This window comes from Garra rufa, chromosome 2 (genome assembly GCF_049309525.1).
Source record: "Garra rufa chromosome 2, GarRuf1.0, whole genome shotgun sequence".
Classification (NCBI taxonomy): domain Eukaryota; kingdom Metazoa; phylum Chordata; class Actinopteri; order Cypriniformes; family Cyprinidae; genus Garra; species Garra rufa.
The window spans coordinates 65,189,380-65,207,754 of NC_133362.1; the positions used below are offsets into that span (position 1 = coordinate 65,189,380).

General features: G+C 35.9%; 1 protein-coding gene across 1 annotated transcript; it reads right to left on the bottom strand.

The window, feature by feature from the left end:
* Positions 1-9,612: 9,612 nt before the first annotated feature.
* LOC141326046 (uncharacterized) lies at positions 9,613-11,853 on the bottom strand (the record flags this gene model as incomplete). Its single annotated transcript, XM_073834748.1, has 2 exons — positions 9,613-10,751; positions 11,760-11,853. Coding segments are annotated over 2 exons (1,233 nt in total), but the record flags the coding sequence as incomplete, so codon positions are not given.
* Positions 11,854-18,375: the final 6,522 nt, after the last annotated feature.

Here is an 18,375-nt window from a genome sequence, read left to right on the forward strand (position 1 = left end):
CAAGACTGTTTGAAAATGAGTCTTCATGTATGTCTGGGCCCACTGCAACCGTTTCTGCTTGTGAGCATTAGTTAGGAGTGGCCAAATAGTAGGTTTATGCACAACTGCAAGCCTCTGGAGGATCCTACACCTTGATGTTCCCGGGACTCAAGAGGCACCAGCAGCTTCAAAAACCTGTTTGCTACTTTGTAATGGGAATTTAGTAGCTGCTCTCTTTATCTGATGAATTTCTCTGGCATAAACCTTCTTCATTCTGCCTTTACCTGCATGAACCTGTCTTTGCTCTGAATCAGCCTCAAATCTCTTCACAATACAATGATCACGCTTACGTTTTCGTGAAATATCTAATGTTTTCATACCTTGTCCAAAGCATTGCACTATTTGGCGCTTTTCGGCAGCAGAGAGACCTTTTTTCATTCCCATAATTGCTTGAAACCTGTGGCCTGCTTAATAATCACAGGTGTCTGAGATTAATTTTAGTGATCCAAAGAGCCATGAGACACAATACCATCCATGAGTTTAATTGAAAAACAAAAAACTGTGTGTTTATGACACTTACATACAATTTGCATAATAATTTGGAACGCGGTGTAATTCACAAACTGGCAAACACTGATTGAAAACAGACATTGTCGGTAGCTGGAGACTGATGCAGAGAAAAACACAGAAGAAGATAACACAAGGACAGCTAGTGAATGAAAACCAAAGATACGGACAATGAGAGACGGGTAGTTAATAGATAAATGTAAGACTAACATATTCATACTAAAAGCATGATGTAGTGTGTTTAGTTTGTGGATTTTGCTCTGTGTTCCTGCTTGTACCCATCCAGAAGTCATTAAGCATTATAATGTTGGACTTTAAACTACATGTTACATTTCAGGCATTCTCTTTGTACAGAATTTCTGTGGAATTAATGGTAGATGATGCCTAAGAGTCTTGTTTGTGTTTTAATTATTGCACTTTATTTTCATGCTGGGAAAGTATTTTTTTTAAATAAGATATTTAATAAAAAATACTAATGATAGAAGTTGTACTTCTTACTTATTCAAAAGTTAGTCAAAGGATTAAACAGCTAATTAAAAAAAAAATCATTTCATGAACCGGAAATAAAAACAATCAACAGATTAGTTGACTAATCTAAAAATTAAGCGATAGACTAATCTACAGACAAAGTAGTCGTTAGCTGCAGCTCTAATTCAAACTAGTAACAAAGGCTTGGGCTTAGCTGCAAACTGTGATTTGAAGTAGTTCTGCACAAAAGAGGGGTTTTAAAGACACTCTAATGTTGTTTCTTAAGTATTTACACACTTGTGCCATCAAACCGTTGTTTAAACACAATATCACACTCGTAGACGAGAAATATGGCTGTATATTGGCACAATGTGATTACCTTCGGCCGAATGTGATGTTGCTCATATATCACATTTGTTCACGATAACTCTCTCTCCGTTACTCTGTAATGCAGGTGTAGTTTTATAAACACATGTGTTCTTGTGCATGGATGCCCGACTTACCGGTCCGCTAAAGCGTTGATCGTCCTCCAGTGTCGCTCATTGTGCGTGTCGCACATGGTCACGACGCGGCTCACGGGGTGCTTCGCCGTGGTCGGCATGTGGCAATGGGGCGTCACGGTGTACAGCTGCAAAAAGTTGACCTTGACGTCTTGGCTCAGCATGACGTCCATGAGCCTCGGGTCAAAGTCCATGGGCAGGTGGTCGAGGTTACTCTGAAGTTCGCCATCTCAGTCATGGAATAAGAGGAGAACAGGGTCCCCCGCTGACCCACCACCTCCTGCAGCCCACACCGTGACAATAGGTGGTTGACGGTCCCGTCGCTAGAAGTGTGGATGTTGACGGCCACGTGATATGAGATGTCGGCGACTCCCCTCGTGTCGGCAAGCCGCCTCAGGTCGAACCACCCTCTGTCCCTCTGCCCGAACTTGGTGAGTGTCAGGTATATGCCCATGTCCACGTCGACGTTCACATCTTTGACTGAGCTCATGAAGAGGTCAAGCAGGAACCTCTGGTCGCCGGCCAGGACGTTCATCTTCGTCAGGTTGCCAAGGTCATTCTTCGTGATGCTGGCTCTGGCCAAGTCACGCGCCGGCAGGCCCTTCAGCCGGGCGGTGAAGTTACTGTAGACGGCGTTGATCATGCCAATGGCGTGCGTCTTCGCCATAATATCGCTCCGGAACATGGGGGCAGTGTTGTTCGGGTCGACCGGCACGAAACTTATATTTAGAAAGTAGCCACCGTCGGCATAGGCCAAAATGCTGCCCATCGACCTGAGGAAGGACATGACACCCTCCGCAGTGTAGGCGGTCAAGTCCAGGTGCTTCCTGAGAATGTGCCCGTGGTTGATCACCTTTGATGGGTCAACTTTGCCCACGAAGAGGTAGTGGAGCCCAGCTTTCAGGCAGCACACATCCTCTGGGTGGATGACGACCCCGTCGAAATCATATGAGTACCTCACTACCTCGCAGGCTTTGTCTAATACAGTGGTTTTATTGTTAGTTTGACAAAGAAAGAGGAATTTGCCCAAACTCGTATGTATTTTAAAAATATATGACCAAAGAACAAAAAAGTGCCCGAATTGTCACCCAATTACATCTGTAATCAGGGGTTCAACCACAAAGTGACCATACTGTTATTATTAGGATTATTATTATTATTATTATTATTATTATTATTATTATTATTATTATATTGCATGCACAAAGCAGAAACTTCTAAAAAACGTAGTTGGCATGAAGTCCTTGAACCCCATTAATTGCTGATTGCAGCTATATTTAATTTCTGTAATTACATTTATAATTAGGCTGTTGACCCATCCCTTAAACCTCAAACACCATCCCCCACCCCCAACCCCAATAGCTGAAAAAAGTGTTTACCAATACAATGTGAAGAAAACTAGTACATTGTACTTGTTGTATTTTTTTTTTTGTTTGTTTGTTTTTTTATTGGTTTGTGTCAATTAATTTCATGTCAGTAAATAGTAGTTAAGGCCACAAAATATAAAGTTGGGCCAGAAAACACGTCGGTCATTAAAACGGACAAAAATCATTTACACAGAGCAGGCCCCGTCAGACATTGAACATTTTAGATTAAAGTCACACCGGTCACTGACACGGAAATAATTACCAACTGTGTTGTTACAACGTCAATGTTAAACATCAGAGTTGAAAGAAATGTATTAATTTTGGTCATTTTACACGAAGTCAGTTAACACCTATAGGTTGTCGGAGAAAAGCTTTTTGAACGTCCATAATGCAAAAAAATAAATAAAAATAAAACAAACAAACAAACAAAAACATAAATAAAACAAGTTAAAGAATAAACACAAACCTTTCCATTTCTTTGATCACTTTTGTTCTTCCATTTTTTTCCTCTTGCTCCGTTACAAACACACCTGTTTCACTGACAATTCGACGATCTCTGCAAAGGTGCGCGTCTTTTTTTTTTCAAAATAAAAGTCCCGATATCAGAATGCAAAGCTTCAAACGAAAAAGTTAAAGGACTTTTTTGATCTGTTCACTTTCAATCGTAATTATTTTCTTTCTTTTCTTTTTTTTTATATAAACATTGCTTAACATGAACTGATCATGATCTCCACTTATACAGAATGTATTAATATTTGTTATTGTTAATTACAACAATTACCAATAATTTAGTAGTAAAATATTGTTAAAAAAATACACAAACCTTTCCAATCTTTTTACTCTCGTTTTTCTTCCGCCTTCACTTCCCTATTCACTGCCCAAAGGACCCCCAACCACCACCACCCACACACACACACAAACACACACACACACACACACACACACACACAAACAAGCACAAAAAAGTCCCAGTTACAGAATGCTACTCGCTAAAGCTAAAGGACAAATTGTTATATTTCTTTAGTTTACTTGTTTGTTTACGGAAATGTAAAATAAATGAAATCATGTTTACATTACACCGTTTTAAAAACGTTGCTCTGTTTACTTATAAATATTGTGTTAGCTGATGTATTAACTAATGTTTCATAAATGAACCTGATTGAAAAGTGTTAACAATTAATGTAATTTTTATGACTGTCTATGTCATTCATAATAAACTAAAGTTATAAACACTTGATTATAGACTGATGGATTTATTGTTTGTTTATGATTACATTTAGTTTGGGGAAAACCTCAAAATGTAACGTTATAAATTAAAAGTACACATTTTTAAAAATGACAAATGTTTAAAATGCATGAATGTTATATGTGTGACATTTATGGTTATGCGTATTACATGTATGATTATCTCTATAGCCTTTACAAAGAATTCATGTCATAAATGCTCATTTATTGAGTTATTCACGTGAGCTCCACGTAGTCTTTGTTATTCCACTTGGCCTTGAGGTGCCGTTTTTCGTCCCAGTATTTTATATGCAAAAAGTATTTGTATGGGGCGAGGCCAAAGCCGAGGCAGTGGGCCGGGTCGTTCCCCATCGCGGTCACCATTTGCACCGCGCGGCCGAACGTGAGGGGGGACCCGAAGGCTCTTCTGTCCGTCGCCTCACGGGCGAACTCTGAGACCGACCGACAGTCGACCAGCCGGCCAAAAGGAAGGGCCGGGCCTTTGAGGGACTGGCCGGGCAGGGGGGCGTCCCGCTGGTACAGGTCGCACAGGAGGATCCTCGCTATCTGCTCCACCATTAAAACCATACTATCAACAGTATCGTATCTTTAACGGCATCAACAAATAAGCTTTAACCCTCAAGCCGTACTCACATTACAGCCCTTAATTCCGTGTTTGTGGACCAATGTGGGCAAAAAACGTCTCACGTGTGATTCAATTTATTACTATTTTTTTATAAAATGTTATATCCCTATCTTCAATTAAAAAAAAGACTATCAATTTATATTTGTTTTTTTGTTGTTTTTTTTATTTCTTATTTTTGGCTATATTTTTAGGCTAAACTCTATGAACCACTGTATAAAGCAAATTTGAGCTCTTAATTTTTTTACTTTATCACAAGTTAAAATTGTAATCTAAATCTGTGTTAGGTAAGACTATACAAATATTAAGTATTAAATCATTTATTTCAAACCAAAACCAAATCAAATTTCAATAACTCAAAATAATTGGTACCAAACGGGTAAGAATATACATAACAATAACCATGACTAGGTTTTTAGACGATCAATAATTTAGGTAGCATACGCAGCAGAAACATTATGTTTAGAAGTATCAACAAACCTTACAGGAGCACTTAGATCATACTTTGAAGTGTGCCTGTGTGTGTGTGTTTGTGAGTGTATGTGAGTGTGTGAGAGTGTGTGTGTGTGTGTGTGTGTGTGTGTGTGTGTGTGTGTGTGTGTATGTGTGTGTTTATTTTATTTTTATTTATTATAGATGCTCCTAATATGAATAGGCTCACAGATGTTTTGTTTTTGTTGTATTTTAGTGATCTGAAACCTGCTGAACAGATGAATCTTGCTGTCTTTCCCTTGAGCCTCTTCAAACTGTTTTCCTCTGAGAGCGCTGTACAAACTTCAGATGATACAGATAAAAGTACAGTACAAATACAGATAAATTGTGCACACACTTTAATATCAGGTAAGATTTACTTTTTTTATTTAATGAACTGAATTCAGAAAAAGTTTTTAGAAATGCCACAAAGTCTGTGCACATCTGTGTGGTTAGATCAGGGAGCTCAATAATTTTTCTTTGACATTTATTGTGTATTTTATGATTATACCGTGTTGTAAATAAAATACAAATAATCTAAAAATCTATTCTTTGAATCTTCTCACATTGTTTATTACCTGATATAGTCAAGTCAGTCATTGATGGGGCCATTAGGGAGGGCTCTTTTTTCTCTCAGGTGTGAATTGATAAATATTCATGGCTCATTGCCACACCTATGAATAATCCCTTTCGATCACTAAACATGTTGAATCATGCTGAATAATACATTTCACACACAAGAAGTTTACAAACAGTATGGTCCACATGAGAAAATAATAGTTGAATTTATAAACTTGACCCCGTTCAAAAGTTTTCATACACTTGATTGATACTGTGTTATTACCTGAATGATCCATAGCTGTGTTTTTTTTTTTTTTTTTTTTTGTTTGTTTAGTGATAGTTGTTCATGAGTCCCTTGTTTATCCTGAACAGTTCAACTGCCTGGTTACAGAACATGTTTGTGTATTTGAACTCTTTCCAACAATTACTGTATGACATTGTGATCAATCTTCTCACACTGAGGACAAATAAGAACATGGGACAGTTTAACTGGTTAGGACAAACAAGGGACTCATGAACAACTACTAAAAACTTTGTGGCAGGTGCTTTGTAGCTGGTTGAACCTAGACAGTGGCCCTCCAGGAGCAGGACTTGACACCCCCGTTCTGCTACAGCAACAACATAATTAGGCATGCACAGACATACCTTGTATTTCTTTTTTAGGTTCTCCCATTTTTTTGTGGTTTGTAGGTGGGTAACTTTGCCTTCCAACCTCAGCTCTTTAGTGAGCATCCTAAAAACAGCATACACGAACATCATGAGTTTGCTTTTAAAATCCCTGCTGAAAAAAAAAAAAAAAAAAAAACAGCCTAGGCTAGTTGGCTGGTCTTAGCTGGTTAAAGCTGGAAGTAGCTGGTTTTAGCTGGTCACCCAGCCTGGTCAGGTTGGTCAAGTGGCCAAAACCCCTCTAAATCCAGCCTGCTGACCAGCTAAAACCAGCCAACCAGTCTAGGCTGGTTTATTAATGATCCCGGGGCTACTGCATAATAGTCGGTGTTATGTTGGAATTGACCTATTTTTCAGTTGTCTTTTGCAAACACCAGATTTATATAAGAAGGAGGAATTGGTGGTGTTTGAGACTCACGATATGTCATGTCTATGTACTGAACTGTTATTATTATTTCTGACATTAGGAATTCTACAGACTGCTTCAATTTTTGGGATAGGCTACAATCCTGTTTCCATTGCCTACCTGTCACTCTCTTGCCGTGCCTCTGATACGTTTTAAGGTGAAGGCCAGGGAGCCCCAACACCTTGCTGATTTTTCTGAGAGCTGCTTTTCCCAATCCTAACTCGTGTGCCAAGAGGACCATTCGCACATTCACGTCAATTCAACGTCATTTCTGGACTCATCCCGAAGTCGGGTAGACGTGTACACGCTCCTTGTCATCTTTACCCAGACAGCACTCTAGCAATAAACTGCAACAGAACCCTTGATTCTGTGGATCTATATTAATTTTTAGCCCTGACATACCACAATTTGGACAAGTTAAATCACCAATCAGCTCATTCAGTCGTGCAGCATGAACAAGCAGCCACTGTTGTGTAGAGTGCACTTTATTTATAGATTGGCTTATATCTAAACCACCCTGGTTTCCCATTGACAGCTTACGTTCAGATACGCTTCCCGAGTGCATTTCACTGAGTAATCCATCACTAATTTTCCTTTCCCCCTTGCAAGTGACAAATGCGATGATTGACGCGAAGTCATTTTCATTCATTCACTCAAAAGATCCCGCGGAAAGCTAAACCAAACAAGGAAGCGTCAAAGCATACCATGTGACGATTCTGAACGAATCAGAAATTATCTTCAGCCAATGAGATTGTGCATTTTGCGCATATTTGGATCCGACAGAATTGTACAGAAGAGAGATAGCTTTCCAGCAGTGTACGTGATGACTAGGTACAGGCAGAGATCGCGGAGCAGCATGTTGATTTAGAACGCCAACTTTTGTTGAATTTATGAGAAATCTACAAACGCAAACAGACAAAGTGCAGTAAAATAAAGACCTAAATGTGTATTTCTGACTTTTTTTAACCCAAGTCTAAAAGAAGACACGTTATTGAAGACAGATATCCAAAAATCTCAAAAATGACCAATAAAAAAAACAATGTTTTTGCCTGTCGTGTCTCGCCATAAAGGTGAATTGAATGTCAGTTTGGTAAGTGGTTAAGGGCCAGGCTGAGTGCTGAGGCCGAGGCCATATAGGCTGCTCCGCCATGGCTTTCCAAGTTTCATGATCCACCATGTCTTCCTAAACGGTTTGTTCCACGACGGCTTCCCGAGCTTTTGTAATTCAACAATGGCTCCCCGAACTGTCTGTACAGCTCCCTGATCCACCATGGCCCCCTAAGCAGCACCCTGATCCACCATGGCCCCCCAAGCAGCACCCTGATCCACCATGGCACTTTGAGGTCCTTGATTTGCCCTAGAGACCTTCTATGTCTCCCTCAGTTAGCAGCCTCCAGGGGGCCAATCCCCCTCCCCAGTTGATTATGATACTGCGTCAGATGTACCCTCTGGGAAAGGGGAGGTATATCAAGTTTACAGACTTATTCTTCACCTTTCTTTGTTTCTGTTTGTCTTAAATGTCTTTAGATTCTATTGGATATATGTTCCCCTGATTACCTGTGTGGATTTTATTAAAGAACTTTCATTTAATTCTAACCTCTTTGTTACATATAGTCGTGACACTATGAAGGTAATAGTGATATAAGGCTATAAGCTGTACAAAAAGAAGTGGACCGCATCATGAAATCAAGACAAGAGCTGATAGGTTCTTAAAGTACTGAGATTGTAGAGGCTGAAAGTGCAGAGTGAAAAGTTTTACACACTGTGTGAACAGTGTATGAGCGAACTGTGTAATTTGGCAACAGAAAAATGCTGTGCAAATGAGAATAAAGTGTTTGAAGTATGTGCTAAAAGTGATGAGTTGTAAAATGGAGCTTGGCTGGGTAGCCAAAAGAAAATAAATGGGCTGATGAGAAGCTATTTGTGCATAGATGGAGGAGGGATATGAAAATGTGTTACTGCTGAATACAACTGGTTAATCAATTTTTTAAAAATACTTTATTTTATGTATAATTAACAAGAAAATGAATGAAGGCCAACTGCTTCGGATTGTTTATTGCAGCAAATAAATTAGAAAGGAAACAGTATGTATATCTACTGTAAATACAGGCTACTGGAAGCACAACAAAGAATGAACTGTGCAGATTAAAAAACAGACCTGCACAAACCTAGTATAATATTTCAATGCTTCTCCTGATAAAGTCCATAAACGTAAACAGATATAAAAACATTAAATTGAAATCAACTAAACAATAAGCTAAAATACACTTAAAATCAATTTTGTTCAGTTTATGTCTATATATAATCTTCCAGTTACATTGCTTTTCCCAGCAAGGTAAAAGTTTGTCTAATATTTTGATACAGAGAAATCAACACATGCAATTGAGTGACACACTAGTCATAGTCACACTTTGAGGGAATCTACTGTAATCACTATATATATATATATAACTTAATATTTGAAACTACAGTAAAGCAGATGATCAGGTATGGCCACAGTTAAAAAAAAGCCTTATGGTAAACAAAAAGAGATGAAGGATGCATGAAAGTGATCAAATGCATCCCACATTTAGCAACATCCTTGATTTCACACACCTTTTTTCTCATTACACTCTTGAACAAGGAACACAGGCAAAGTCTGACATTTGCATGATTTTTCACATATCTGTAAGTGTGATGGAAAACGTTTTTATTACTTTGACTACACTTGAATGTCTTTCAAAATGAATGAGCAGATGATTGTAGAAATTGCTCCTTTTTCTAAACCTCTTCTTGCATTAAAGAAAATGGCAGTTCCTTTCCAGAATGAGTTTGCAAATGACGTTTCATGTTGCTCTGACATGTGAAACTCTTCTCACACTGAACACACTTGTACGGTTTCTCTCCAGTGTGAACGGTCATGTGAACCTTAAGGTTTACTTTATGCGTGAAACTCTTTCCACACTGAGAGCAGATGTAAGGTTTCTCTCCAGTGTGAATGCTCAAGTGAACATCAAGGCTTGTTTTATACTTGAAACTCTTTCCACACTGAGCGCAGTTAAAAGGTTTCTCTCCAGTGTGAATTTTCATGTGGTTATCAAGCGTACCTTTCAGTGTAAAACACTTTCCACACTCAGGACATATGAATGGCTTCTTATCGGTGTGAATTATCATGTGAGTCTTAAGAACTCCTTTTCGTGAGAAACTCTTCCCACACTGTTTGCAGATGAAAGGCTTCTCTCCAGTGTGAGTTCTCATGTGGACAGTAAGGTATTGTTTCTGTGTAAAACTATTCCCACACAGTTTACAGATGAAAGGCTTCTCTCCAGTGTGAGTTCTCACGTGGACAGTAAGGTTATTTTTGTTTGTAAAACTCTTTCCACACTGAGGGCATATGAATGGCTTTTTTTGGGTGTGAATTATCATGTGAGTCTCAAGAACTCCTTTTTGTGAGAAACTCTCCCCACAGAGTTTGCAGGAGTAAGGCTTCTTTCCAGTGTGAATTCTCATGTGGACAGTAAGGTTTTGTTTCTGTGTAAAACTCTTCCCACACAGTTTACAGATGAAAGGCTTCTCTCCAGTGTGAATTCTCATGTGGACAGTAAGGTTTTTTTTCTTTGTAAAACTCTTTCCACACTGAGGGCATATTACCGGCTTCTTTTCAATGTGAATTTTCATGTGACTGTTAAGATGTCCACTTAAGATGAAACTCTTCGCACACTGTTGGCAGCTGTAAGGTCTCTCTCCAGTGTGAACTCTCATGTTAGAATTAAGATTTGTACTTTGTGGTTTTTGATTTATTTCTGGTGAGGATGTTTTTTTATTCTGTGAGCAACTAATTGATTTTACTTCAGTTTTGAAATCATCTTTCTCTTCTGTTTCATTGAGTTCTTGACTCTCCTCTTTCAGTGCCATCAGGTCTGAGGTGAAATGTAAGTTAACAACAGTTTAAAGGCACAAAGCAACAGACATCAAAACACTTAGACTAGTTCTGTCAATTAATTAAAAAACTATTTGACAATAAACAATTTCACATTGAATCTCCAAATTAATGTAAGAAAACATAAAGATTGTACATTTAAAATATATGGGCTTATTGGCATCTTTTTACTTTTAGCCAATTGTTACCAGTCTCATTGATACAAATACTGCTGCTGATCTGTCTCTATTAAACACATTTCCTTCCAATTTTAATCATTAATTATAGCTATAATTAAAAACAATTATTTGTAACATGTATATTGTTGTGCTTTTATCACAACTACCATATAATGATAAAAAAAACACTCCTTTTAAAAAACCCACACATAATCTGCCATGTTCATCTTCACGTTAGAGAATTTAAAAGCAGAATTCAAGTAAGAAATATTTCCTAATTAAACCCACAAAGGTTACGATGAGAGATTTTCGGTTTCTATTTTATTGTTTGGCTCCAGAGTTGGAGAGTAACAAAGTACATGTAACGTCATTTCATATTTAAAATACAAAATGAGTAACTATTACGGTTAACTATTACAGAACATGTTACCTGTTTCAGATGCAGAACAGTTATTTGATGCATTCATGACGTCTAGACTGGACTATTGTAACGCACTACTATGTGACTGTCCTGCATTTTCAGTTAACAAGCTACAAGCTGGTGTTTCTGAAATATGACTATTTATTGCTTGTTGTAATGAACATTCACTGCTATTTACATTTTAATATCACACTTTTGATGATAGCAGAAAAATCACTTAATAAAACAAATGTCAAGTTAAAAACTGAAGTGTCATTGTTTGCTTCAAGCAAAATAACGTTTTTTTGTCAGATAGCGCTTTCATTGTTTTCTAATCAAAAGTAGATACTGTGTTTAATGTTACACAAAATATGTTTTAATTTTAATAAGGATCAAATGAATGAGTCCAGCTTTGAGAATAAAAACCAACCTGTTTGTTCCTCAGTATCTTCATGTTTGATTCTGAATGTTTCTTCAATCTTCATGTCTTCAGTCTCCTCTTTAATAAACTCCATCTTCATAATAGTGTGTCACATGGATCTCTGTTGATTCTCCAGGAGTTTTTCCTGTGTGTTTGTCCACTGTGTCCTGTTTAAGATGAGAATAATTATTAGAAAGAAAAATCTATGCAAACTAGATCTCTGTGTGTCTCAATCAGCTCCTAGTTTAGTAGTCAGTGCACTACAAAGACAGTCAGAGAGTTAATAGACTTGTATATAAAAAGTATAAAATATATACAAATAACATCAAAGGTTCATATTTAGATTATAATTTTAAGCTATTTTGATTTATATTTGGTATTCAATTATTTGTACATCATATCTAATATATTAAACTTGAATGAAATCATTCTCGGTTGTGATTCACTCGTTTGTCTTTGTTGTTGTCGTTTGTAGTCCACGTGCCGCTGAATCGAATCACTGAATCATTTCACAAATGATTCGATTCAAATGATTCGGATTCTCAGTTTCTCTCATCATCACACAATTGATTCATGATATAGAAAGCGAAATGAAACTTACCTTCTCTGTTACTAAATTTTAAGTAACACTAGATAAAGCATTACGTTATATTTCATAATGATGCATTTATTTTACATGGCTTGTAAAACGCTTTAATTGATGCAACAATGTCCATTGGTTTAAAAACTTTAAAAGCACAAACCTTTCTTCAGGCGACTGACAACAGATGAGGAGTGCAGCGCATATTTATGACGTCACATCACAAGAGCAAAATAAAAGTCCCATTGGTGCACTGCTCTCTAGAATCACAAATAAATCATAGAAATGTTGTATATAGAATAGAATTTCTTACTCATGTGATGATGCTTTTCTAAAGTTACTAACATTGTAAATCTATTAATAATATTCTTTATTTTATTAATGTTCATTTATAACACTATGCTTTCTGTTTATATACCTTGCCATTAAATTCACATTAAACTAGTCAATGCTGCTGTGTAACGTTTACAAAGGTTGTGTTATGGCAAATTTAAAAGGAATATAGTCCATTGATTATTACCTTTTCAGTTTCGTTAATTGGCAAAAACATATTCAGCTGTTACTCCATCTTCTTTTGTTAACATTGAAAAGTTTGTTTAATAAATATAAGATAATAAACAATAAACAGTTTTTTTTTAAACTTTAACTAGAAGTACTTTCATCAGAAAAAAAATCAAATATGTCATGTTGTATTAGTGTTATGGTTTTAGTGAAGTTAGACGTTTTGAAAACAAAATACCTTTAATACACCTGCAGGAAAATGAAGATCTGGGGTCCGTTCTTCGTACCTCGCTAACTAAGTTAGCTGGATTTGATTGTTGACGATTTTGCGTGATCTTGGATCGCTTGGTTCTTCGAAGCTCATCCGGGACTTGCTGTCATAGCAACAGGTGCGCAAGCTTAAACCTGCTCTGGAGCAGGTTTATTTCATGTAAACAGGATTTAGGCTGCGCTCCTGGCGGGTTATGATTGGTTGAAATGGCGAAGTCACATCTGATTGGTTAAAGAGCACGACTGACGCGGACTGACTCACGTGGGGGAAAAAAAGTATCTCGCAAGTTTGGGGTCAGTACATTTTTATTTTTTTTTTTTTAAGAAATTAATACTTTTATTCACCAAGGATGTATTAAGTTAATAATTAAAAAATTATTAAAAAGTAATAATAAATAATTTACATTGTTTTATAAATATATGTATATATATATATATATATATATATATATATATATATATATATATATCACAGGTTCCAAAAAATATTTGGCAGCACAACTGTTGATATTATCCAACACTGATCATTCTAGTAATAAATCAGCATATTAGAATGATTTCTGAAGGATCATGTGACACTTAAGACTGGAGTAACAGCTGATAAAAATTCAGCTTTTCATCACAGGAATAAATTCTATTTTAAAGTATGTTAAAATAATAATAATAAAAAAAAAACATTATTTTATATTGTAAAAACATTTTGCAATATTACTGTTTTTTCTGTATTTTTAATCAAATAAATGCAGCCTTGATGAGCATAAGAGACTTCTTTAAAGACTATTACAAGTCTTACTGACCCCAAACTTTTGAACGGTAGTGTATAAAAAAATAAAAATATAAATAAAATAACATATCAAGGAAAAAACATGTAACATGGGCAGCATTAATGCATTTAATGTGTTCACTACTTTTTGCCAGCCCTCTCTCCTTGCTTTTCCAGCCTTTGCAGTGTTCCCTTGCGTTTTAAATAAACTCTGAAACTCCTGAAATCCCTCAATCAAGAGTTATTGCTCTGCTGCAGAAAAATACTGAGCGCGCTCCTTCGTCATGTTCGCCGACCAATCAAAGCGTTGCCGATCAATGTTTCTACTATCGATACGTAGCCCCTTTTAAGCCACCCAGTGATCTCAAATAACTTCATCCAGCTATACTAATCATCAACAACAGGTGCGTTCGGAGAACCGGAATAGCGAGCTCATAGTTAGCACGATGATTTGATCTTGGATGTGTCATTTGATCTTGGATGTAGTAAGCGAGGTACGAAGAACGGACCCCAGGAGACTTGTTTGAGCTGGTCTTGTGTGTCTCTGTGGTCATCCAGACTGAATAAAACACTCAATCACTGGAGTTTATTCAGATTTCAGGAGGCTGTTCTTACAGATGAAGACAAAGCTCTCAGATCACAAGCTTAAACACAGTATTCAAGGGATGTGATCAGTTTGTTTTAAATGAATATATTTAGCTTTAGGAGTGTGTGAATATGAATGTGAAATGATGGTGGGTGTCATCTATTTTATCTTTATTGGCTGTTAATGTTTCTGCCTCATTTCTTTAATTGGTGTCTTTGTTTCTGATCAATATCTGAGTTAAATATGAATGCAGAGGCTGAAGGTGAGACTTTCCCTGATCTCTGTGATAATGAGTCTATAGTTCTGCTGATTGGATTAGAGTCACTATAAAGCTGGGCAGATTCCTGTAACTGCTTACATCCTTTGCATATTTTATCTTCTAACGACGATCCTGAAATCTGTCTTAAACTCCAGTGATTGAGTGCTTTAGTCAGTCTGGATGACTGCAGCGTCACACAGAAACATCTCAATCAAGAGTCTCCTGATCTTCTCTTCTGAGTTTACTACAGGTCTAACTGGATATTGCTGGTATTTTTGTTTCAAAACTTGTAACTTCACTAAAATCATATCACTAATATAACGAATGCACTTCTAGAGATTAAGTTTCTAGTAAAGCAGGTATTGTATCTTGTATTTATTAACTGAACTGTTCACTGTTAAAAGGGAAGATGAGGAGTAACAACTGAATATGTTGACATGGTTTTTGTCAATTAAAGATGCAGAAAAGGTTAATCAAGTTTAATAAAGGAATGGCAGAGAGGATGGGAAAAGGAAATCAAGACACATTTTTCTGTTCAATCTAAAGTTAGAAACAAATGTTTTTGTACTTGTCCATCCTGTAGGGACTTAGTTAAACTAGATTGAGGTTGGGGCATTGTGGGTTAAATACTTTTTTGTATATTGTATAAAAGCATTTATATTTTTTTTTCTCCTTTAATATTCACTGACAAAGACTGTTGATGCTGATCAAATACCATGATGTGAGTCTTAATTTGAAGTCATTTTCATTTATTTGTGCAGATCGGCTTTTTTTAAAGAAAATAAAAAATAGCGCACATTGTAGACACACAAAGTCATTCCCCATAATATTTTCCCTCCTTTCGGCGCTTCACACTCCAGTCCAGCGGGTGGCACTAACACACACACTTCTGTTTGACAAACACCATTAAACCTAAGAAGAAGAAGATTAGTTTCACTGCTCTCTGTTGTTTTGTTGTGATTCTGTTGATTCTGTTGATGTCTGATTCTGTGATGTTGTGACTACGTTTTGAAGCGAGCAGAAATATCTGGAGAAGTATCAGCTGAACTGAGATCTGCTGCTGTGAAGATGTTTATTAAAGTGGAGAGTGAGGAGAACACGAGTGAACTAGAAACCTGGAGAATAAAACAGGAACCTACGGTGCCCGCCAGGGGACACCTTCAGTTCACTTATGTTTGTCGTGGCCACGAGATATTAATTCGTGGGAACGTCATATTAACTCGTGGGAACGTCATATTATGTCGTGGCCACGAGATCATTTTGTCGAGGTAACGACATCCTTATGTCGTGGCCACAAGATGCGATGATGAGGGAACGAGATCCATTTCTCGTGGCCACGACTTCTTATGTTGAGGAAACAACATGCATTTCTCGAGGCCACGCGTTTAACACATAAACAAACCTGCGTGACCATAGTAACCCAGGATTATCAGAGTTTATTAATATTTTATTTTTAATTAAGAAATTATTATATTAATTGTTACAGAAATTAATACAATATTAAATTATTATATTAACAATGAGCGAAGCTGTATATGCCAGTGCTGTCTGTGTGCGATGTAGACTATATAGACCTATTTTAAAAAGTTTATCATGAATAAATATTACATAAAGTACATCTAATAAAATAGTCCTACAGGAAACATTTTATCCCACAGTCTTGTCCATTAACTGATCCTCCTCTTTCCGTAATATTTTTATTATTTGTTTATATTCGTTATTTTCCCCTTCATTTCGATCTCCTTAACGTTATGAATGTAGGTTCTATGACTGGGATTTTTACAGTTCAAAGGCTGAATTTAACATTATATACTGTATTTTATTTAGTCTAATTAATAGACAAATATAGTGTTTCAGTGAAGAGTGAATTATTCACGTAGTTTCATTTGGAAATCATATATCGTCACACCATAAAATAGGCCTATATGACATTCCTTCTATTAACTGATCGTCTTTTTTCCGTATTTGTATTATTATTATCGTCATCATTATTATAATTATTATTAATTATTATAATTAGCCTATTATTGTAGGCCTATATATTTTTTTATTTTCGTTTATATTCGTTTTCCCCCTTCATTTTCATCTCTTTACTTAACGTATATGGAAATGAAACTGTAAATGCTTGACATGCTATGACTGATTTTGACTGGAATGTAGTTTAAAGGTTGGATTAAACATATTTTTATTTTGTTTCATCTAATAGACTAGACTATATAATACTGTTCACTGACGAATGAATCATTCACGTAGTGAAACGAATATAAATGAAAATAAAAATATATACAATAATAATAATAATAATAATAATAATAATAATAATAATAATAATGACGACAATAATAATAATACTAATACGGAAAAAAGACGATCAGTTAATAGAAGGAATGTCATGTAGGCATATTTTATGGTGTGACATAAATGATTTCCAAATGAAACTATGTGAATAATTCACTCTCACTGAAACACTATATTTGTCTATTAATTAGACTAAATAAAATACAATATATGTTCAATTCAGCCTTTGAACTGCATTCCAGTAAAAAATAAAATAATTATAAAATAAAATATAAAAATTACAAAATTATATTTTAAAATTAAAATAAAATATTACAGAAAGAGGAGATAATGGATAAGACTGGGATGCATAAAATGTCTACATGGCGCACAGACCGCATCAGTATTCGCATATACAGCTTCTCCCATTGTTAATATAATAATTTAATATTGTAACAATTTCATACAAAACTATCACACGACTCTTCTGTTCTGTGCACATCTACAGTAGACTTGTAGTCAAGACCGCCTTAACCGAGACCAAGACACTACCAAGACCAGAAGGTATCGAGACCAAGACAAGACCAAGACCAAGACCAAGACAGACCATGTCAAGACCAAGACCAAGTCGAGACCAAGACCGATACCAAGTCGAGACCGGAGAAAAAAAAAAAAAACAGACTAGTGTTGAAGCCAAGGTTAATTTAGTTTAGCTTTTTAAAATTTGTTTTATTTTGGTATAGTTTTCAAATTTTCTGTAAAATTTAGTTTAGTTTTTATTAGCTTCATTAACATTTTTTTTTTAGTTTTAGTTTAGTTTCTATTTTGTGAACACATTTCTATTTAGTTTTTATATAGTTTAGTTTCAGTTTTAGTTTTTTTGAGATTAATGATTGAGATCATGATTTCCTCGCAATTCTAAACTAAGCAAAATAATGTGAGACAAAATATTAATTGCTTCAGTCTATTTAAAAGTGTTTAATTCATTTTAATGAATTCTTAATAATTTAATACATAATATTTATATTTAAAATAGAATATGTTTAACACACCGATTTTTTATATTCAATTTATGAAAAAGTGGTTTGAATGAATAAATGACATGCTCACAAAAACATCACTGGATGAATCTGCATTTTTGAATCAATCTCTATTCATTGACAAATACATTTTTTTACAGTTGTTTCCATCTAGTGGCGAAACAATGCAATCGACACAAACGTTATTTGAAGCGCCAATTGCTTTCAAAAGATGACGTGCTCTGTTTTAATTTCTACCATAGACATCACATCAGTGTTTATATCCAAACTATGACCTTTAATCAGAATTGCTGTGGTAATATGAATGACTGGGTATTTGATAAGACTGTTTGTGAAGCTGTTTTTTTTT